The sequence below is a fragment of the Bombina bombina genome, chromosome 4 (assembly GCF_027579735.1).
Source record: "Bombina bombina isolate aBomBom1 chromosome 4, aBomBom1.pri, whole genome shotgun sequence".
Taxonomy (NCBI): domain Eukaryota; kingdom Metazoa; phylum Chordata; class Amphibia; order Anura; family Bombinatoridae; genus Bombina; species Bombina bombina.
The window spans coordinates 364879018-364899039 of record NC_069502.1 but is presented as its reverse complement, the minus strand read 5'-3'; the positions used below and the strand labels follow the sequence as shown (position 1 = coordinate 364899039).

The 20022-nt window shown below is 36.8% G+C and overlaps 1 protein-coding gene across 2 annotated transcripts in view; it reads left to right on the top strand.

Annotated features, from left to right (window-relative positions):
• The first annotated feature begins 353 nt into the window (after positions 1-353).
• Positions 354-20022, top strand: part of LRRC31 (leucine rich repeat containing 31) — a 78304-nt gene continuing 58635 nt past the window's right edge. For both annotated transcript variants that reach the window (XM_053710121.1, XM_053710120.1), the window contains exons 1-4: positions 354-665; positions 7568-7810; positions 12346-12486; positions 13255-13422. In XM_053710121.1, the coding sequence (XP_053566096.1) occupies positions 653-665; positions 7568-7810; positions 12346-12486; positions 13255-13422 (565 nt within the window). In that variant the 5' untranslated portion in view covers positions 354-652. The remainder of the gene's footprint in view (positions 666-7567; positions 7811-12345; positions 12487-13254; positions 13423-20022) is intronic.

Sequence of the window (20022 nt, the reverse complement as noted above, 5' to 3'; positions counted from 1 at the left end):
TATCCTGATGATTAATTGCAGTAAGTTGTAGACAGAATAACTAACTAGCACACTCAAATGGTTTTATCTAAGAAAAATACATTAAAGATGGCATGTATACACTATGGACTAGTTTTACTCTAGACCTGTTTGTAAAACTATATTTCTTTACCAGCAGCCATATAAATACACTATGTCTTCCAAAAACCTTCAGGCTATGTAGCATTTTTTTCACTTAGTTGTGTAACTTGAGCTAAGTTCTGACTCAGCCTTTCAAATCACTAAACAATTCTTCTTGGCAGCCCAAACCTAATGGGAAGTATCAAGGCAAAGTCCACCTGCCGCATACTTCCTGGGTTATTATTTAGTTTTCTTATTCTTGTCTTGCACAGGTTTGTGAAATTGTATCTACTAGTAGAGCTGGTTTGGCTGCAAACTCACGCCTTGTAGCTGGATGTGTCTCACTGTAAGCTCTAATAAAGCAGCAACATGGTGAATATACAGACAATATTTCTAAGATATGTGCAAATTCTCCGCTGATTAAATAGATGGAAGCATAGAAGAAAGAAATACAGCTACATATGTAGTGTTGGAACACAGGAGACGTTTACTGGAATTTATGCATTGTTCAGGTGAATAGAAGGTTAAGTGAAATAGCAATTGAGGCAAAACAATGGACACAAATGGTATGTTGCTAAATTTATATATAACCTTAGTCTATTACCTTATTTCCTATGCTACATCAAATTTTCTTTCATGATTTGGATAGAAGATACCATTTTAAACAACTTTCCAATTTACTTCTATTATCAAATTTGCTTTGTTATCTTGTACATGAGCCAATCACAAGAGAAAATTGTGTGCAGGCACCAATCCACAAGTAGCTCCCACTAGTGCAGGATATGTGCATATTCTATTTCAACAAGGGTTACCAAGAAAATAAAGCACATTGGAAAACAGAAGTGAATTTAAAAGTGTCTTAAAAGTGCATGATCTATCTGAATCACACAAGTTTAATGAGACATTATAGTTTAAAATCAGGACTGAAGAGCTTGCATTCTGCACAGCCTAGTTACATGATATGGATGCTTCATGCTATATTCAGTTTGTGTGCATTTTCTGGCATGTCACAAAATAATATGTAGCAAATATTGTAATTTGTTAGAAAAAAGTAACATAAATGTACTTAATTCTATCTTAATTGTGTGTGTATGTATATATATATATATGTGTATGCGTGTGTGTGTATATATATATATGTGTATGTGTGTGTGTATGTATATATATATATGTGTATGCGTGTGTGTATGTATATATATATATGTGTATGTGTGTGTGTATGTATATATATATATATATGTGTATGCGTGTGTGTGTGTGTATATATATATATGTGTATGTGTGTGTGTATGTATATATATATATGTGTATGCGTGTGTGTATGTATATATATATATATATGTGTATGTGTGTGTGTATGTATATATATATATGTGTATGTGTGTGTGTATGTATATATATATATATATGTGTATGCGTGTGTGTATGTATATATATATATATATATATGTGTATGTGTATGTATATATATATATATATATTAATAAATATTTTTTTTTGGTGTAATGTAATGCTCACACATTCTATTCACATTTTAGAGTGTTTAAAATGTTCATGTAATGAACAAATCTCATGTTTAAACAGTAAAACATATTACCAAATAACATCAGAATGCTTGTTCACGATTGCTTTTACATGTTTGGCAGATATTAAAATATATAATTACATTTTGACTGTAAATTACAGGAAATGGTTATTTACACATACGTCATCAGATTAGGACTTTAGGAAACTGGGCCACGATCCGATATAAATCGTCACCCGCAAAAGCCGGCAACGTCAAATCTTGCACTGGTTTGGTATCACATATACGGCGTAACATAGAAGTTACGCTCGTATATTTCTGCCTTCGGCCGTAGTTTTTTGGCCCATAGACAGGTATACCAAACCAGCGCAGTTTGGTATCCAATATACAGCATAAGGACTTACGTGGCGAAAATGGAGAAATCTTACTCCATTTTCACCTTGCCACAAATTGCAGGCGTAGTAAGCCTTATGCTGAGTATTGGAGCCCCGTAGCTCCCTAAACTGGCTGCAAAATAAAACCTAACGCATGCGCAATGTCTATCTACCTGTCAACCGCGATCCCCGCCGCATCCCTAATAAAGTGTTTAACCCCTAAACCGCCGCTCCCAGACCCCGTCGCCACCTACATTAAATGTCTAACCCCCTAATGTGATCCCCCTACACCGTCGCCACCTACATTAAAATGATTAACCCCTAATGTAATCCCCCTACACCGCCGCCATCTATATTAAAATTATTACCCCCTAATGTGAGCCCCCTACCCCGCCGCCACCTATTTTAACTATATTACCCCCTAATCTAATCCCCCTACACCGCTGCCACCTATATTAAATGTATTACTCCCTAATCTAATCCCCCTACACCGCCGCCAAATATATTAAAATTATTAACCCCTAATCTAATCCTCCTATACCGCTGCCACCTATATTAAATTTATTAACCCCTAAAATACTAAAATTTCCCTACCACTAAACCTAAGTCTAACCCTACAAATAGCCCTGAAAAGGGCCTTTTGCGTGGCATTGCCCAAAAGTAACCAGCTCTATTACCAGCCCTTAAAAGGGCCTTTTGCGGGCCATTGCCCCATAGTAACCAGCTCTATTACCAGTCCTTAAAAGGGCTTTTTGGGGGGCATTGTCACAAAGTAATCAGCTCTTTTACCTGTAACCTAATCCCCCTACACCGCCGCCACCTATAATAAATGTATTACCCCCTAATCTAATCCTCCTACACGCCGCCACATATATTAAATATATTAACCCCTAATCTAATCCCCCTACACCGCCGCCACCTATATTAACCCTAATTATATTAGGGTTAATATAGTTATTATATTATATATATTAACTATATTAACCCTATCTAACTCTAACACCCCTAACTTAATTATTATTAAAATAAATCTAAATAATATTAATAATATAAACTAAATTATTCCTATTTAAATCTAAATACTTACCTATAAAATAAACCCTAATATAGCTACAATATAATTAATAATTACATTGTAGCTATTTTAGGGTTTATATTTATTTTACAGGTAACAATTTACCTGTAAAATAAATCCTAACCTAAGTTACAAATACACCTACACTATCAATAAATTAAATAAACTACAATTATCTAAACTAAAATACAATTAAATAAACTAAACTAAATTACAAAAAAACCCCACTAAATTACAAAAAATAAAAAAAATTACAAGAATTTTAAGCTAATTACACCTCTTCTAAGCCCCCTAATAAAATAACAAAGCCCCCCAAAATAAAAAAAATTCCCTACCCTAATCTAAATTACAAAAGTAATCAGCTCTATTACCAGTCCTTAAAAGGCCTTTTGTGCGGCATTGCCCCAAAGTAATCAGCTCTTTTACCTGTAAAAAAAGAACAACCCCCCATTACAACCCACCACCCACATACCCCTACTCTAACCCACCCATTCCCCCCTTAAAAAAACCTAAGTCTAACCCCCAAGTGCTCCTTACCTGTCCTGAAGACCGGTGGAGAAGGTCCTGTTCCAGGCGGAGAAGTCTTCTTCCAGGCGGCGACCTCTTCTTCTTCCAGGATCCAGCCGGCACGGAGCGGAGGAGTTGAAGACCGATGACCGAGGAGCTGAAGACCGTCCATCAGGAACTGAAGACCGGCGACGCTGGAACTGAAGACCGGAGCCGGAGCGTGGAGGATCCTCTTCATACGATCACCGCCGTACACTGAATAGGAATTCAAGGTACGCGATTAAAAATGGCGTCCCTTGAATTCCTATTGGCTGATTTGAGCCTTCAAATTCAAATCAGCCAATCAGATGCAAGCTACTTTAATTCTATTGGCTGATTTGAATAGCCAATAGAATAAGAGATACTGTAATTCTATTGGCTGATTAGAATAGCCAATAGAATTACAGCAGCTCTTATTCTATTGGCTATTCAAATCAGCCAATAGAATTAAAGTAGCTCTCATCCGATTGGCTGATTTGAATTTGAAGGCTCAAATCAGCCAATAGGAATTCAAGGGACGCCATTTTTAATTGCGTACCTTGAATTCCTATTCAGTGTACGGCGGCGATCGTATGAAGAGGATTCTCCACGCTCCGGCTCCGATCTTCAGTTCCAGCATCGCCGGTCTTCAGTTCCAGATGGACGGTCTTCAGCTCCGCGGTCATCGGTCTTCAACTCCTCCGCTCCGCGCCGGCTGGATCTTGGAAGAAGAAGAGGTCGCCGCCTGGAAGAAGACTTCTCCGCCTGGAACAGGACCTTCTCCGCCGGTCTTCAGGACAGGTAAGGAGCACTTGGGGATTAGACTTAGGTTTTTTAAGGGGGGATTGGGTGGGTTAGAGTAGGGGTATGTGGGTGGTGGGTTGTAATGTGGGGGGTTGTTCTTTTTTTACAGGTAAAAGAGCTGATTACTTTGGGGCAATGCCCCACAAAAGGCCCTTTTAAGGGCTGGTAATAGAGCTGATTACTTTTGTAATTTAGATTAGGGTAGGGAATTTTTTTTTATTTTGGGGGGCTTTGTTATTTTATTAGGGGGCTTAGAATAGGTGTAATTAGCTTAAAATTCTTGTAATCTTTTTTTTATTTTTTGTAATTTAGTGTTTGTTTTTGTAATTTAGTTTAGTGTATTTAATTGTATTTTAGTTTAGATATTTGTAGTTTATTTAATTAATTTATTGATAGTGTAGGTGTATTTGTAACTTAGGTTAGGATTTATTTTACAGGTAAATTGGTAATTATTTTAACTAGGTAGCTATTAAATAGTTATTAACTATTTAATAGCTATTGTACCTAGTTAAAATAAATACCAAGTTACCTGTAAAATAAATATAAACCCTAAAATAGCTACAATGTAATTATTAATTATATTGTAGCTATCTTAGGGTTTATTTTATAGGTAAGTATTTAGTTTTAAATAGGAATAATTTAGTTAATATTATTAATATTATTTAGATTTATTTTAATAATAATTAAGTTAGGGGTGTTAGAGTTAGATTGGGTTAATATAGTTAATATATATAATATAATAACTATATTAACTATATTAATCCTAATATAATTAGGGTGAATATAGTTAATATAGGTGGCGGCGGTGTAGGGGGGTCAGATTAGGGGTTAATATATTTAATATAGGTAGCGGCGGTGTAGGGGGATTAGATTAGGGGGTAATACATTTATTATAGGTGGTGGCGGTGTAGGGGGATTAGATTAGGGGGTAATACATTTATTATAGGTGGCGGCGGTGTAGGGTGATTAGATTACAGGTAAAAGAGCTGATTACTTTGTGACAATGCCCGGCAAAAAGCCCTTTTAAGGGCTGGTAATAGAGCTGGTTACTTTGGGGCAATGCCACGTAAAAGGCCCTTTCAGGGCTATTTGTAGGGTTAGACAGGTTTAGTGGTAGGGAAATTTTAGTATTTTAGGGGTTAATAATTTTAATATAGGTGGCGGTGGTGTAGGGGGATTAGATTACAGGTAAAAGAGCTGATTACTTTGTTACAATGCCCTGCAAAAAGCCCTTTTAAGGGCTGGTGATAGAGCTGGTTTCTTTGGGGGCAATGCCCCGCAAAAGGCCCTTTTAAGGGCTGGTAATAGAGCTGGTTACTTTGGGGCAATGCCACGCAAAAAGCCCTTTTCCGGCGGCGGCGGTGTAGGGGGATTAGATTAGAGGTTAATACATTTAATATAGGTGGCGGCGGTGTAGGGGGATCATATTAGGGGGTAATATAGTTTAAATAGGTGGCAGCGGTGTAGGGGGATCATATTAGGGGGTAATATAGTTTAAATAGGTGGCGGCGGTGTAGGGGGATCATATTAGGGGGTAATATAGTTTAAATAGGTGGTGGCGGTGTAGGGGGATCATATTAGGGGTTAATATAGTTTAAATAGGTGGCGGCGGTGTAGGGGGATCATATTAGGGGGTAATATATTTTAAATAGGTGGTGGCGGTGTAGGGGGATCATATTAGGGGGTAATATAGTTAATGTAAGTGGCGTCGGGGAAGAGGGCTCACATTAGGGGGTAAAACGTTTAATGTAGCTGGCGGCGGAGTAGGGGGTCAGATTAGGGGGTAATACATATAATATAGGTGGCGGCGGTGTAGGGGGATCATATTAGGGGGTAATATAGATAGTGTAGCTGGCGGCGGGGTCCGGGAGTGGCGGTTTAGGGGTTAATATATTTATTATTAGGAGTGAGAGGGGGGATTGCGGATAGAGGGGTATACGTGTCGGGCTATGTTTGGGAGGCGTGTTAGACAGTAACGGGTGATTTTATAACTTAGCCAGTTTTTTTATGCGGCGGCAGTTTCTAAAGTGCCGTAAGTCACTGGCGACTCCAGAAATTTGTACTTACGCAGATTTCTGGACATCGCTAGTTTGTCAGACTTACGGCACTTTAGCATCTGACGGCGCCGTATATAAGATAGCTCGAGCTGCGAGCTGAAACTATGGGCGGCGCAGGTTTCCACGCTTGCGCCAAAACCGGCGCCATATATTGGATCGGGCCCCTGCAATCAAAGATAAGGTAGTTATTAGCAATATTGAATCACTTTTTAGATTATTTCCTATTGGCTGCATCATTTTTTTTCTAACCTGTGAATGAGAAGCCTGCGAACATGTCTGTATGAAATACGCATTACAGAGTAATCACTTATGTATGTCAAATGGTCTAACACATTCAAACACAAGTTATTTGTAATGGATTGGAGTGCCAAGGGTAATAATAGCCCAGCTCAGTATGGGGATTTAATCTTTTGTTCTTGTGCAAAAATTGTGCTTGTACCCTGCTCCCTAGAGAGGCCAAAAAGGAAACCTCGTTTTCCAGCCATATTATTAGCAGTATTTGCAGGTTATGGAATTAGCTTTTTTGGCATTTTTTTAAAACAAAAGCAAGAGGCATTTAAAGCAATTTTAAAGGGATATTAAAGGAAATTTATATAGGCATCAACATTTAATAACTGTGCTGCAGAAGATCTGCGTACAAAATAAATATTTAATACGGTTCTTTTGTTAGCAAAATGTGCATTCTTTTGCAGTCCAGAGACACACCAATTGAACTCCTCTTGAGTCTTGCTTATCGTATCTCTTTTGCTGTGGCCAAATAGAGGCAATTATAAGAGGGGTAGTGAACATTTCAAGCAATTACTATGTGTCATGTAGGAGGATATATCTAGGGGGAATTATAAAAAATATTTAAATTAAACGAAAACATGAAAAACAAATAACAATGCATCACAAAGTTATTCACTTACTGTAGGTATGCAAACATAAACATTTACTTTTTATGGGTAATTACATTTCTAATATCCATTTAAGGTTCTAAATAAAGTAATAAATAAAATAAAATAATAAATTGCACCATGCAATGACCTCAAAAGTAATTTTGGACACTTCAATAGTTTACAGTTTAAATATCAAATGAAACATGGTTTAACTGCATTTTTAATTCAAGATAAAGAAGACTCCCAGAAGAAATCAGAGGACGTTGGCCAGAGAAGATCCCCTTTTGATTTGTTTTTTAACCCAAGAAAAAAATCAACAAAAGGCAAAAATGAATTATTCAGTATGAACAGGTTCTTCAAAGCATTTGAAAGAGAAACAGAAAAAGCGCCAAAAGAAAAGGAACCGCAGGACTCTCAAGATAAAACTTCAACTCATGATAACCCAGATGTGGACGTTAATACCCCTGGAAAAGGTATTTACAGTTAAAGGGATGTTATATTCAAAAATGATCTGCCATGTATATAAAAGTGCAGCTGTTAAACATGTTAAAATAAAAGGTCTTGTAAAATGTGCTTGCATTTTATGTGAAGCTAATAGAAAGTTTATATACCATCATATCCATTTCCGCTGGGGCTGATAGGGTTAACTCGTTTAGCAAAGGTAGTTTTATAGAATAAAAAATAGAAACAAACCTCTGTAATGCATTTTTAAATATTTAAATATTCTTATTTTGATGGAGCAGAGATTTATGTTGAAGTTCCTATAAATGGAGGGGGGGGGATAGATTTGCAGGATGTAACAGCATAATACATTATCTGAACAAATGTACTGTGAATAATAATGTATATTTGTTCTATACCATACCCATATATTTTGTAAAATAAATGTCCTAAACTAGGGTTGACAAATCCGTTGAAAATTTAGGAGCCAGACAGTGGTATTTTTATATAGATATTTTGAGAATAACCAAAAAAGTTAGGACCCAGCTATAAAATCCTAAGCTAAGTGCAGTTTTCTTTTTTTTTTTATAAGCAAAAAAAATGAAAACTCACACTTGATTTTGGGGACATTTTCTGGACATTTTATAAAGTTAACCAGAGATCTAATTTCTGGTTCATTTTATAAGCGCTAATTGCTACCACAATTAGGTGCTTCAAAGATGTATTTGCAGGTTCTTAAAGGAATATGAAACCCACATTTTTTCTTTCATGATAGAAAGAGCATGCAATTTTAAGCAACTTTCTAATTTACTCCTATTATAATTTTTTTTGTTCTGCACCCTGATAGCGCTTTCTGATTGGTCGGCTCCTAAGCTTACATTCCTGTTTTTCAAATAAAGATAGCAAGAGAACGAAGAAAGCTTGATAATAGGAGTACATTAGAAAGTTGCTTAAAATTGCATGGAAAGTTGCTTAAAATTGCATGCTCTATCTGAACCATGAAATATTTTTGGGGGGTTTCATATCCCTTTAAATGGAGTATCATTATTTTATTAAAGTACATATATACCCCTTGTTATTGGCTCACTCGATTTGTTCAGCAAGCTCCCAGTAGTACAATGCAACAAAAGATTCCATGAGAATAAAAAACAAACTTGATAATAGAATTAAATTGAAAAGTTCTTTAAAATTGTATGTTCTATCTGAATCATTAAATAAAATGTTAGGCTTTATGTCACTTTACATACAGGGATCACAGAAGATAACATGAACTCTGGTCAGGCACAGAATAATACAGTAGGCACCTCTAGCCAGAAGATTTTTTAGCCTATTTATGGCTGGTGATGTCACCACTAATATATACTCACTATTGATTGCCAAACTATAAACATATCTTCTTAGGAAGAACATAGACATTCCACAGTACACAAAAAAAGTCCAAAGAGCCTTAATGTATGGAAAAATAAAAACATCAAACTTTATTATGCAAAAAATATAAAAGCGCACAGGAGGTTGCAATGTATATCAAAAGGCCTAGCAAAAAACGTCTGACCAGTTTCGGTGTATCAACACCGTAATCATAGACATAAACGTGCTGCAGCTGTTGTAGACCTATATATCATACAGCACTAACTGATTGGTTGAAATTTAAAATGAAAGGAATGGCCTAAAGATAACCCTTTATTCACCTGGCAAAAATTTATACTAAATAAAGAAAAACTAATATGCACAAAACAATTAGCATCGTTATCTTTTTTGACTGTTTCAAAGTGTGTTAAAGAATGACAGCCCAAAAATAGACACAAACACAATAAATTCAAATTAATAACACTGTTAGTAATTTTGGATTAAACGTTCATGGGTGAGAGAAAGGAATAAACCTCTTAAAGGAATATAGGTCCTCATCTGGTTTTAAACCCATAAATCTTGAGTAATACAAACTCCCATAGTGAGGAATCTAAATTGGATAATCATTCTAAAAAAGGATAGCATACTACTAATGTAGAAAACAGATCAGTAACACTACTGAACGTGTTATTACATAAACTGATATCCAATTATCATAATTAGTAACAGCATCAAATTCAGCCATGGGAACTACATAAAGCCTTTAGCACCCATCGGTTGGACGTCCTACAGTACAGTCTGACTGGCTGCTGCACTAGAATAATAAGAATTATATCACATAGTGTTATCACTAGATCATTCACACAGGTATCCTCCAGTACAAAAGGTGTCCCTACACAGCTTCCTACGTTGCCTTATAAGAATTCATGTGCTGCTGCTAGTAGGCTAAGGGCCTGATTATCTAAAGGTCCCTGGGCTGGTGAGATTATTAATGGAACGCTCACCAGTATTTCTATTGCCCTGGTGGAATTATCTAAAGCCACTTTTTACCCTGGAAACAGGTTCTCTCGCTAAGGAGCGTATACTGCATTTTTGTATGGGAAGGAGAGGCATATATTACAAAAGTGCACAATGAAAATCGCAAATTAAAAATCATGTGAAACAAGTAATTGAACCATTCAGACAAAAAAACGCAGGAATCAATTTTATTGTTAAAGGGACACTGAACCCAATTTTTTTCTTTCATGATTCAGATAGAGAATATGACATTTTAAGCAACTTTCTAATTTATTCCTATTATCAATTTTTCTTTGTTCTCTTGCTATCTTTATTTTAAAAGCAGCAATGTAAATCTTAGCAGCCAGCCTATTTTAGGTTCAGCGCCATGGATAGCGCTTGCTTATTGGAGGCTTACATTTAGCCACCAATAAGTAAATTAGAAAGTTGTTTAAAATGGCATGCCCTATCTGAATCCTGAAATAAAAATGTGGGTTTAGTGTCCCTTTAAGGTGCATCAAAATTTGTAACAGAATTGTATGAAATTTTCTCTCAAATCTAAGCGTAATTATTTAAACATATCTGACCTATAGATCTCACAGGTTTTTAAAAAAGTTGGTGAGGTTTTGACAAAATACGAAAAAATTATTCAGATTGAAATTTGCACAAAAAAAATCTACTACTCATTTGAAGTGCAGACTAAGGGGCCGATTTATCATGGCTCGAATGGGGTCAAATACCCCTGTTTCGACCGGAAACAGGAGTTAAGAAGCAGCGGTCTTAAGACCGCTGCTCCTTAACTCTTCCGCTGCCTCTGAGGCAGTGGACATCAATCCGCCCAATCGCATATGACACCCTCTGCTAGCGGCCGATTGGTTGCGAATTTGCAGGGGGCGGCATTGCACAAGCAGTTCACAAGAACTGATTGGCCAATGATAAATGCAGACAGCGTATGCTGATGGCATTTAGTGATGTCTGGCGGACATGATACGCTACATCGGTCATGTCCGCCAGACATTGATAAATCGGCCCCTAAGTGCTATTGCATTGTCTTTTTATCATGCATTTGTTTATTATACAAATCTACTGTATTTACTGGTATTTTAATTTTTAATGTGCACCGTCTGCTCATGTTAATTATATGTTAACTATGTGCGCCGTCTGCTCACTGTTAACTTCGTCCACACAGTGAAGTTCCCCTTTCCAGCAAGCTCCATTACTTTCTATAAGAGACATCTCGCCACTCTCAGGGACAGCACCTTTTTTACGATAATTCCATGAGGGCCAGCGTAAAAAACCTCATCAGAACCAGCGAAGTTTAGATAATCTGCCCCCTAGTTATGCGCTAAATGAGCAACCCAGAATTCCTTTACTTGTTTTTTAGTGATTTTATCCCCAGGGGCTCCCACTCCACTAGTGTTATATGTGTAAAAGACAAATATAATAAAATATTTAATTCATTGTACCTCATGAAATTATGAAAAATGTATTTCATTATCTAGGTTTGGTGCTTTACTGTTAAAAAAAACTTAATTATGGGCTAGATTACAAGGGGCATGCTATTTAGCGCTCCCACAAGAGCGTAAACTTTGCTAGAAGTAATCTATTTTGTGCGCATCGGCTAGTGAGCGTATTAGCTCACTAACCAAAGGACTTCAGATATCGCGACTATGTTAACTTTTTCTCCCCAAAGACTTTAATGGACAGCGCAGAATAAAAAAAAACTAATGCTTATGGATCGCACACTAACCTGACAGGAGTTATTGATATTTCACATTACAATTTTCTTCACATACAGGATTTTTTTTTTTTTATTGTAAATACATATTTCTTTATATATTTGTATATAACTATACCTGTATATCTATTCCTATATAGATACATATATATATATATATATATATATATATTACATTAACATTATCACATATGTATATATATATATATATATATATATTTAATAATAAAAAATTTAAAAAATTTCTATGTGAAGAACATAGGAATGTAAAATATGCGTAACCCAATTCAGTTGAGCTAAGCTCGCTAGCATAAAATGTGAATGCACTCTCATGTTCGGGTTTACTTTCAACTTGTAATATGAGCGTTGTTTCTGTTTCGCGCAAAAACTCAATATCATTCATGCGCAAACGTTAGTCCGCCACTTGTAATCTAGCCTTGTGAGTGTCATTATATTGCTATTTTTTAACACATTTTTCCTATGTAGAAGAAACACAGCTTCCTGGTTTGGATATATCTGGATGGTGGAAAGTTAAACAGTTTATGCAGAGATTTGGGAAAAAAGCAGAGAGTAACTGCATAAACCTGAATAATTGTGGGTTGACTGCTATGGATATGGAAGAACTTGGTAGGTAAATATAAGGATCTTCTCATCTCCATTACAAGTCAATACTATAGTTTATGAGTACATGACTAACCCATGAAAATAAAGGTCTTTTAAAAATGGTTTGCTGGTGGCTGGAGTGTCTCTACATATACCGATATTTTATAAATGTCAGATTTACAGTGGACGTTTACATGGTGCCAGGCTCTGAGGGTGACTTTGTTTTATGAGGTGAATTTTGGAAGAGGTTAGCTTCACAGATTCACTAACACTGGAACAACTTCATCAGGTCATCCTGCCTCACTATTTTATATTTTATATTTTATCCTATGAAACCAGTTCACTATGAATAAAGAGATGAGCATTAGTTAAAGGGACAATAATAAAATATTTCAAGAAAATCTTGGAATGTTTGACAAATTATTTGTCTGCATCATTCTCTGTTTTATCGCCCCACTGAGTAGCAGTTTAAGTGAAAAATCCCGACCACGCCTCTAGAATACACAAGAATTCCCACAGTCAGCCCCTCAATGGCGTCTGTGGCAGCATTTTAATATAATCGTTAGTGTGACATTTTAGTCTTTATGAGGATCTTGTATGTGTAGGGCCCTTAACATATTCACCTGACTGTTGCTGTGATATACTGGATCTGTAAGTCACTGCGTCTGGGATAGGTATTGAGCGGATGACTTAACCTAAGTAAATAGTTGCCTAACAAAGTCAATTTGCTGTTCTTGCCTTTACTAACAACATTGACTTCCCAGCACGAGTTACAATTTGCTCTTGTTACAGGCACACTTCTAGCTTTTATTCCTGACACTGAAGAAATCGACCTTTCTTGGAATGATTTAATTGGCGGATCCATACGGTTGTTAACTCCGTACCTCCAACAAGTCGGCAAGTTAAAAATATTCAGCTTAAGCAACTGCAGTCTGACCCCTAATGATGTCAATGCTTTAGGTAGGTTTTGTTTCTGTGTCCTCTACATCACTGGATCCCATAATCTTACAAGGTATTTTCATTATATACTTTGCCCACTTTTCATTTCAATTACCTGAGAGTAAAAAATTCCCACTGCCCTAGAGGAAAAAACATACAACATGATACACAGTGATTACTTGATTAATGTCGGAACTCATTTATATCTGTCTCTAGCTGGTCACAGCAAAGGACATAATGAAAATATACTCAATGAATTCTTAAAGTAGACAGTATACACCTAATTACAAAACATTTTTTTTGTGTTGTAATATATTATAATATTCAAACTCCACCCACCACTTTATTTGGAGGAACCAATCTAGGCTTCAGTCTGCAGACAACAAGGCTAATCTAAGCACATTCATTAATTTAGTTTTGCAGTAATTATCTGTTAAACCAAATTATGTAAATGTATGTAGTAGGGTTAGCCTTGATGTGCCTGCAAGATGTATTTCCAGCTCTGACAATTAGAAAATCCTCAATTTTGAGAGGTAAATTACATTAAGAGGGGGCAAAATAAATAATGAAAGTATATTGCAAAAATGTTTTATTACACATAACGCCGCTCTTGGCTCTACCGAACGGGTCTGGTCTTTTCAGAAGTGAGCTACAGTGAGTTGAATGGCATGATCGGGCCGGCTGTGACTAGACAGTGTGCCGCGATGCGCTTCTGAAAAGACCAGACCCGCTCAGTAGAGCCATGTTTCTACAAATTTCTACTTTGGCATTAAAAATCTTTCAAATACTTTGAAGTATAAAGTTGGCACTAAATTAATTTTATATAGTTTTACACTATGTCCAGAATTATATAACATTATTGTTTAGGTTTACTGCCCCTTTAAGAGTTATGTCTCTAGGTTGCTTTGAAACAGCATAACAATTAATAATAAAATTACTGTTTAAATGCTTATTAAAATGTATTCTACATGCAATTATATGTGTATATATGTAATTCACCAACCAGCCTAGCACTCTCTGTGACAATATCCTGACCGGGGTGCTCAACAAAATAATGAATAGTCCCAAAAAGCAGAAGGCACTCTCTGAAGTTAAATCTGGAGAGTGCCTTCTGTTTTTAGGACTATATACAGTATATATATATATATATAATATACATAAATAAAAATTACTAATATCCCCTTAACATAGGACAGAAACTTTATACACAGCTTAAAGGGACACTAAAGTAAAAATCATTATTTAGTCAGAGCATGCAACTTTTAATAACTTTCAAATTTACTTCTATGCAAAGGAGCAGCAATGCACTAGGGAAGCACTGCTGATTTGCGGCTGCATATATGGGCCTCTTGTGATTGGTTTACCAGATGTGTAGCTAACTCTCAATATTGTTTTACTTGGAAAGGTCTAACAACAATGGTAATGGACTGTAATATTATAATCTTTAAAATATTCTATCTTTTAAATATCTTTTGGCTAGATTACGAGTTTTGCGTTATGAGGGGTGCGGTGCTAACTTGCACGTTATTGTCACCGCTCACTTACCTACAGCGCTGGTATTACAGGTTTTCAGAAACCTGGCGTTAAAAGGCAAGAAGTGAGCGTTGAGCAAAATTGTGCTCCTTAGCGCACTCCAATACCAGCGCTGCTTAAGTCAGCGGTGAGCTGGTTGTTTGTGCTCATGCACGATTTCCCCATAGACATCAATGGGGAGAGCCAGCTGAAATAAAGCCTAACACCTGCAATAAAGCAGCGTAAAGCTCAGTAACGCAGGCCCATTGATTCCTATGGGGAAACTAAATTTATGTTTACACCCTAACATGAACCCCAAGTCTAAACACCCCTAATCTTACACTTATTAACCCCTAATCTGCTGCCCCTGACATCGCCGACACCTACATTGTACTTATTAACCCCTAATCTGCCGCTCCGGGCATCGCCGCCACCTACATTATACTTATTAACCCCTAATCTCCCGCCCCCAGTGTCGCCGCAACCTACCTACACTTATTAAAGGGACAGTATACACTCATTTTCATATAACTGCATGTAATAGACACTACTATAAAGAATAAGATGCACAGATACTGATATAAAAATCCAGTATAAAATGGTTTAAAAACGTACTTAGAAGCTTTCAGTTTAGCTCTGTTGAAAAGGTAGTTGGAAAGCCCACTGCAAGTGGTAAATAAGACACTTTCCCCCCTCCCCCTTCTTTTGCATATAAAAAGACCCTTTACACAAACAGGAGCAAGCTGGAGAAGGTAGCTGATGGTATTCAAATAAAACTTTGGGGCTTGGTTAGGAGTCTGGAAATCAGAGCAATGTTATTTTATTTAAAAATAAGCAAAATTATAATTTTTTAAAAAAAACAAACTTTATGGGCTTTATAAATAGATCATCTACAAAACATTTATGCAAAGAAAAAATGAGTGTATAATGGCCCATTAACCCCTAATCTGCCGTCCCCAATGTCGCCGCCACTATAATAAACATATTAACCCCTAAACCGCCGCACTCCCGCATCGCAAACACTAGTTAAATATTATTAACCCCTAATCTGCCGTCCCTAACATCGCCGCCACCTACCTACATTTATTACCCCCTAATCTGCCGCTCCTAACGTCGCCGCCACTTTACTAAATTTATTAACCCCTAAACCTAAGTCTAACCCTAACCCTTACACCCCCTAACTTAAATATAATTAAAATAAATCTAAAGAAAACCTACTATTAATAACTAAATAATTCCTATATTCTAGTGGCAGCAATGTTGGGAGCAGAAGATTAGGGGTTAATAATTTTATTTTAGTGTTTGCGATGCGGGAGGGCCTTGATTTAGGGGTTAATAGGTAGTTTATGGGTGTTAGTGTACTTTTTAGCACTTTAGTTATGAGTTTTATGCTACAGCTTTGTAGTGTAGAACTCATAACTACTGACTTTAGATTGCATTACAAATTTTGCGGGATAGGCTGTACTGCTCACTTTTTGGCCTAAAAAAAAATGCTTGTAATATCGGCACTATGAAAGTCCCATTGAAAAAAGACTTATGCAAATTGCGTAAGTTAATTTGCGGTACGGCCAAAAAAGTGTGCAGGACAGCTGTACCTACAAGACTCGTAATAGCAGCGGTAGTAAAAAAGCAGCGTTATGAGCCTTAACGCTGCTTTTTTACTCATAACGCAAAACTCGTAATCTAGCCTTTTGTTATTTAAAAATAAATACAGTATGTAGAGAAACAACTAATAGTAATGAACAAGTATTTGTTAATTAATATAAAAACACATTATTTAAATATTTCATACCAACTCACAAGGAGCTTATTTTTAAACACTGTCTATTTTTATAACAGGTTGCAATGAAATTCCTTCTGCTGCTCTCTATTTGTGTACCTTTAAGGTGTGGGAAATGAGCTCCCATCGAGTTAGGAATTACATTTGATACCAGTAACCTCCCTGAAAATAAATAAATGACTGGATTATAAAGAGATTTTTTCATTGTCAGTTTACTTTGGGTGGATTCATAATTACTAAATAACTGCAGTGCTGTGCACTGCGACATCTCATGTTGTTTATGGCAAAACGTTGTTTAGTTAGTACATATTACCCACATTTCTTGGATTGTTTGATCAGTATTCTTTAAGAGCACATTTACATTTTTTCGCTCAGTTCATATTAGTTTTTGTTAGTAAGGTACTCACACTACACTGGTATCCTTACTTTGGGTTAGATTACGAGCGGTGGTTTATTTTTCATATTAACTCCACTAGATGTAAGCTTATTTGCACGTGTCAGGTAGCACTTGTTGAAAATAAAAAGTTTTCACTCGCACGCTAACCTCATAAGCATAAAAAAAATGAACATCGATTTTCTCATCCGTGTTAATTTATTCCCCATAGACTTCACTGGAGCGTGAAAAGTGTAATAAAAAAAACTAACATCCTACTCATACGCAAACCCAATCACATTTTCTCAGGTTCGCTAACCTGACATAAAAATATTAATATTTCACATTCCAATGTTCTTCATAAAGAAGAATATGTTCTTTTAGATATTTATATCAAATTAAATATGAATATTACGTAAATATGTTTTCATCTATTTGACTACAAAGGGCTCCAATGCACTTATATATATGTTTATATATGTATACATATGTATTTATGTGTTTATATGCATATATATGTATATACATATACACATATAAATACATATTTACACACACATATACAGTATATATATATATATATATATATACATATAAATATTTAGAGATATATGTATCCTCTGTATGTCTGCCTTTTTTTTCTAACACCTGAGACCTCATATCTTTGAGCCCTTATAATTCTTTTGTACAATATTTTTTAAAATAATTTTTATTAGATAGTGTTATTATGAGTGTAATTGTACTTTTCAATGTATTTTTTATGTGTCACTTTTTTTGTTTTACGAAACAGTTAACAAGAGCTCTGAGGTTGCGGTAATCATTCTAGCATAAATCGCGATTGCACATTTTTTTTTCAGCACAAAAGCGACATAAAGCGCTTAAAGGGTGTTTTTTTCTAATAGGGTCAGACCTAGAGCATCATTTTCTTATTTTTAATAATTGGAAAATATCTGCAAAATGCAGCATTTTAAGCGGGTGAGTTACATGATAAATTAAACAATTATACACTGCATATTATGTTAAGAAAAAGGAGCAGAATATCTCTTATAAAAGAAAATGTAACCTTAACAAGTATATGGCTTTGTTTAAAAACAATGGGCTCGATCACACGTTGTAGCCACAAGATTGCTTTCTAAACACTCTACCCTGTTGCTACAATGTGCGTTTCACATGCAATAAAAAACGTAGAAGCAGCATCCTAGTACTATTACTTTCTAAGGGAACTGCAGTTTAATAGCAGTGTGGTTATCCTATGGCTATTGCTACTTTCTGTAGCTGGTCACTTTTTCCAATGGCAGTGATGGTATCTGTCATGAGATGCAGGACACAGCATAGAAGGTACAACACTATTTTATCGCAGAGCATAGAAGTAAACAGCTTGTACAACACATCTAATTTAGTAACTGCGACATAGACTGTAACGGCTATAAGCCACGCCCCCATCCGGTGACGTCACCTCCCACTCTCATCACATTTTCCCCTTTTTCAATGGACAAAGCATACATATAAATAACAAGGTATACAAGAAGCATACAAAAATTGTTCTGTTTAGTGTACAACAAATAACAAGGTAAAGAGAATATATATGAACAACAAGAAATACAACCCTGACTTGAACATCGGGGTAGACTACCCTAGTCCACAGTAACCATGGGATTATTCTGCCTATTCTTCTGGTCACTGCTCTAACTACAGTGCTAATCCTGGTAGCGGGCTGGAAGTTTCACAACTCTTCCACTTGACGTCATTTTACATGAACTGTACTCTGATACAGAAGAAGGTGATTGAGAGTCTGCTGGAAGCAAAGAAGTATCCCCGCTGTGGTCTTGCTGAGGGGAAGGTACCCCTTATAAAACAGGGGATCCCACCGGCTGTGGGTCTGAGTCATCCAGTCCCTTCTATTTTGATGTGTGACTGTCCCTCCTTCAGTAAGGACTACATAAGACCTTGGTTCTGGAGAGTGTCCTATTACCGTAGTACTTGTCTTCCATTTCTTCTCATCATCCAGCTTAACTCTGACATTTTGGCCCACATTCAGCTCCTGCAAGAGCCTCGCTGTCAGGGTGCCAGGAATCAGACTGAGACAAGAAGTGCAAAAATAATAACACCTTTATTAATAGCAAAAAATAATAAAAAGTCCACAAGTCAAATAACAAGCCAGGAGTCAAAACCAGAGCTGGTAGTCAGACGAGCTGAGTCAGGAGCCAAAGCGAATAGTCAGACGAACTGGAATCAGGAACAAGGAAAACAGCAGAATCAGGAACAAGCCAGGGATCAGGAACCAGGAAGGACGTCAGGCAGCCAGGTAATACACAGGAACTCTCACAAACAGGTTTGAGACAACGCAAAGGCAAAGCATACTGAACAGAGGCCCTTTAAATAATAAGTGATGACATCACAATTCTGAGACTGCATCCTGTCTCACATGGATGATGCACACCAGTCTGGCCATAAAAGGAAGTGCAGGAAATGAGCAGCATCCCCGACAATGCACCATAGTCAGGAAGAGAGGTGAGTAAAATGGCTGCCAGCAGCACATGGCAAACACAACAGGGAGAAAACCCTGACAGTACCCTCCCCTCAATGACCCCTCCCCCGCGGGAGGACAAAAGGCTTATTGGGGAAACGGGCATGGAAGGCACGGAGGAGGGCGGGAGCATGAACATCAGAGGAGGGAACCCAAGAACGCTCCTCCGGACCGTAGCCCCTCCAGTGAACCAAATACTGTACACAGCCCCTCGACATACGAGAGTCAATAATGCTGCTGACCTCATACTCCTCATGGTTGTCAACAAAGATAGGACGGGGACGAGGCAACACAGTGGTAAACCGATTACAAACCAATGGTTTCAAGAGGGAGACATGAAAAACATTGGAGATGTGCATAGCAGGAGGAAGGTCAAGAGCGTAGGCCACAGGATTAACCCGTCGGAGTATTCGAAAAGGACCAACATAA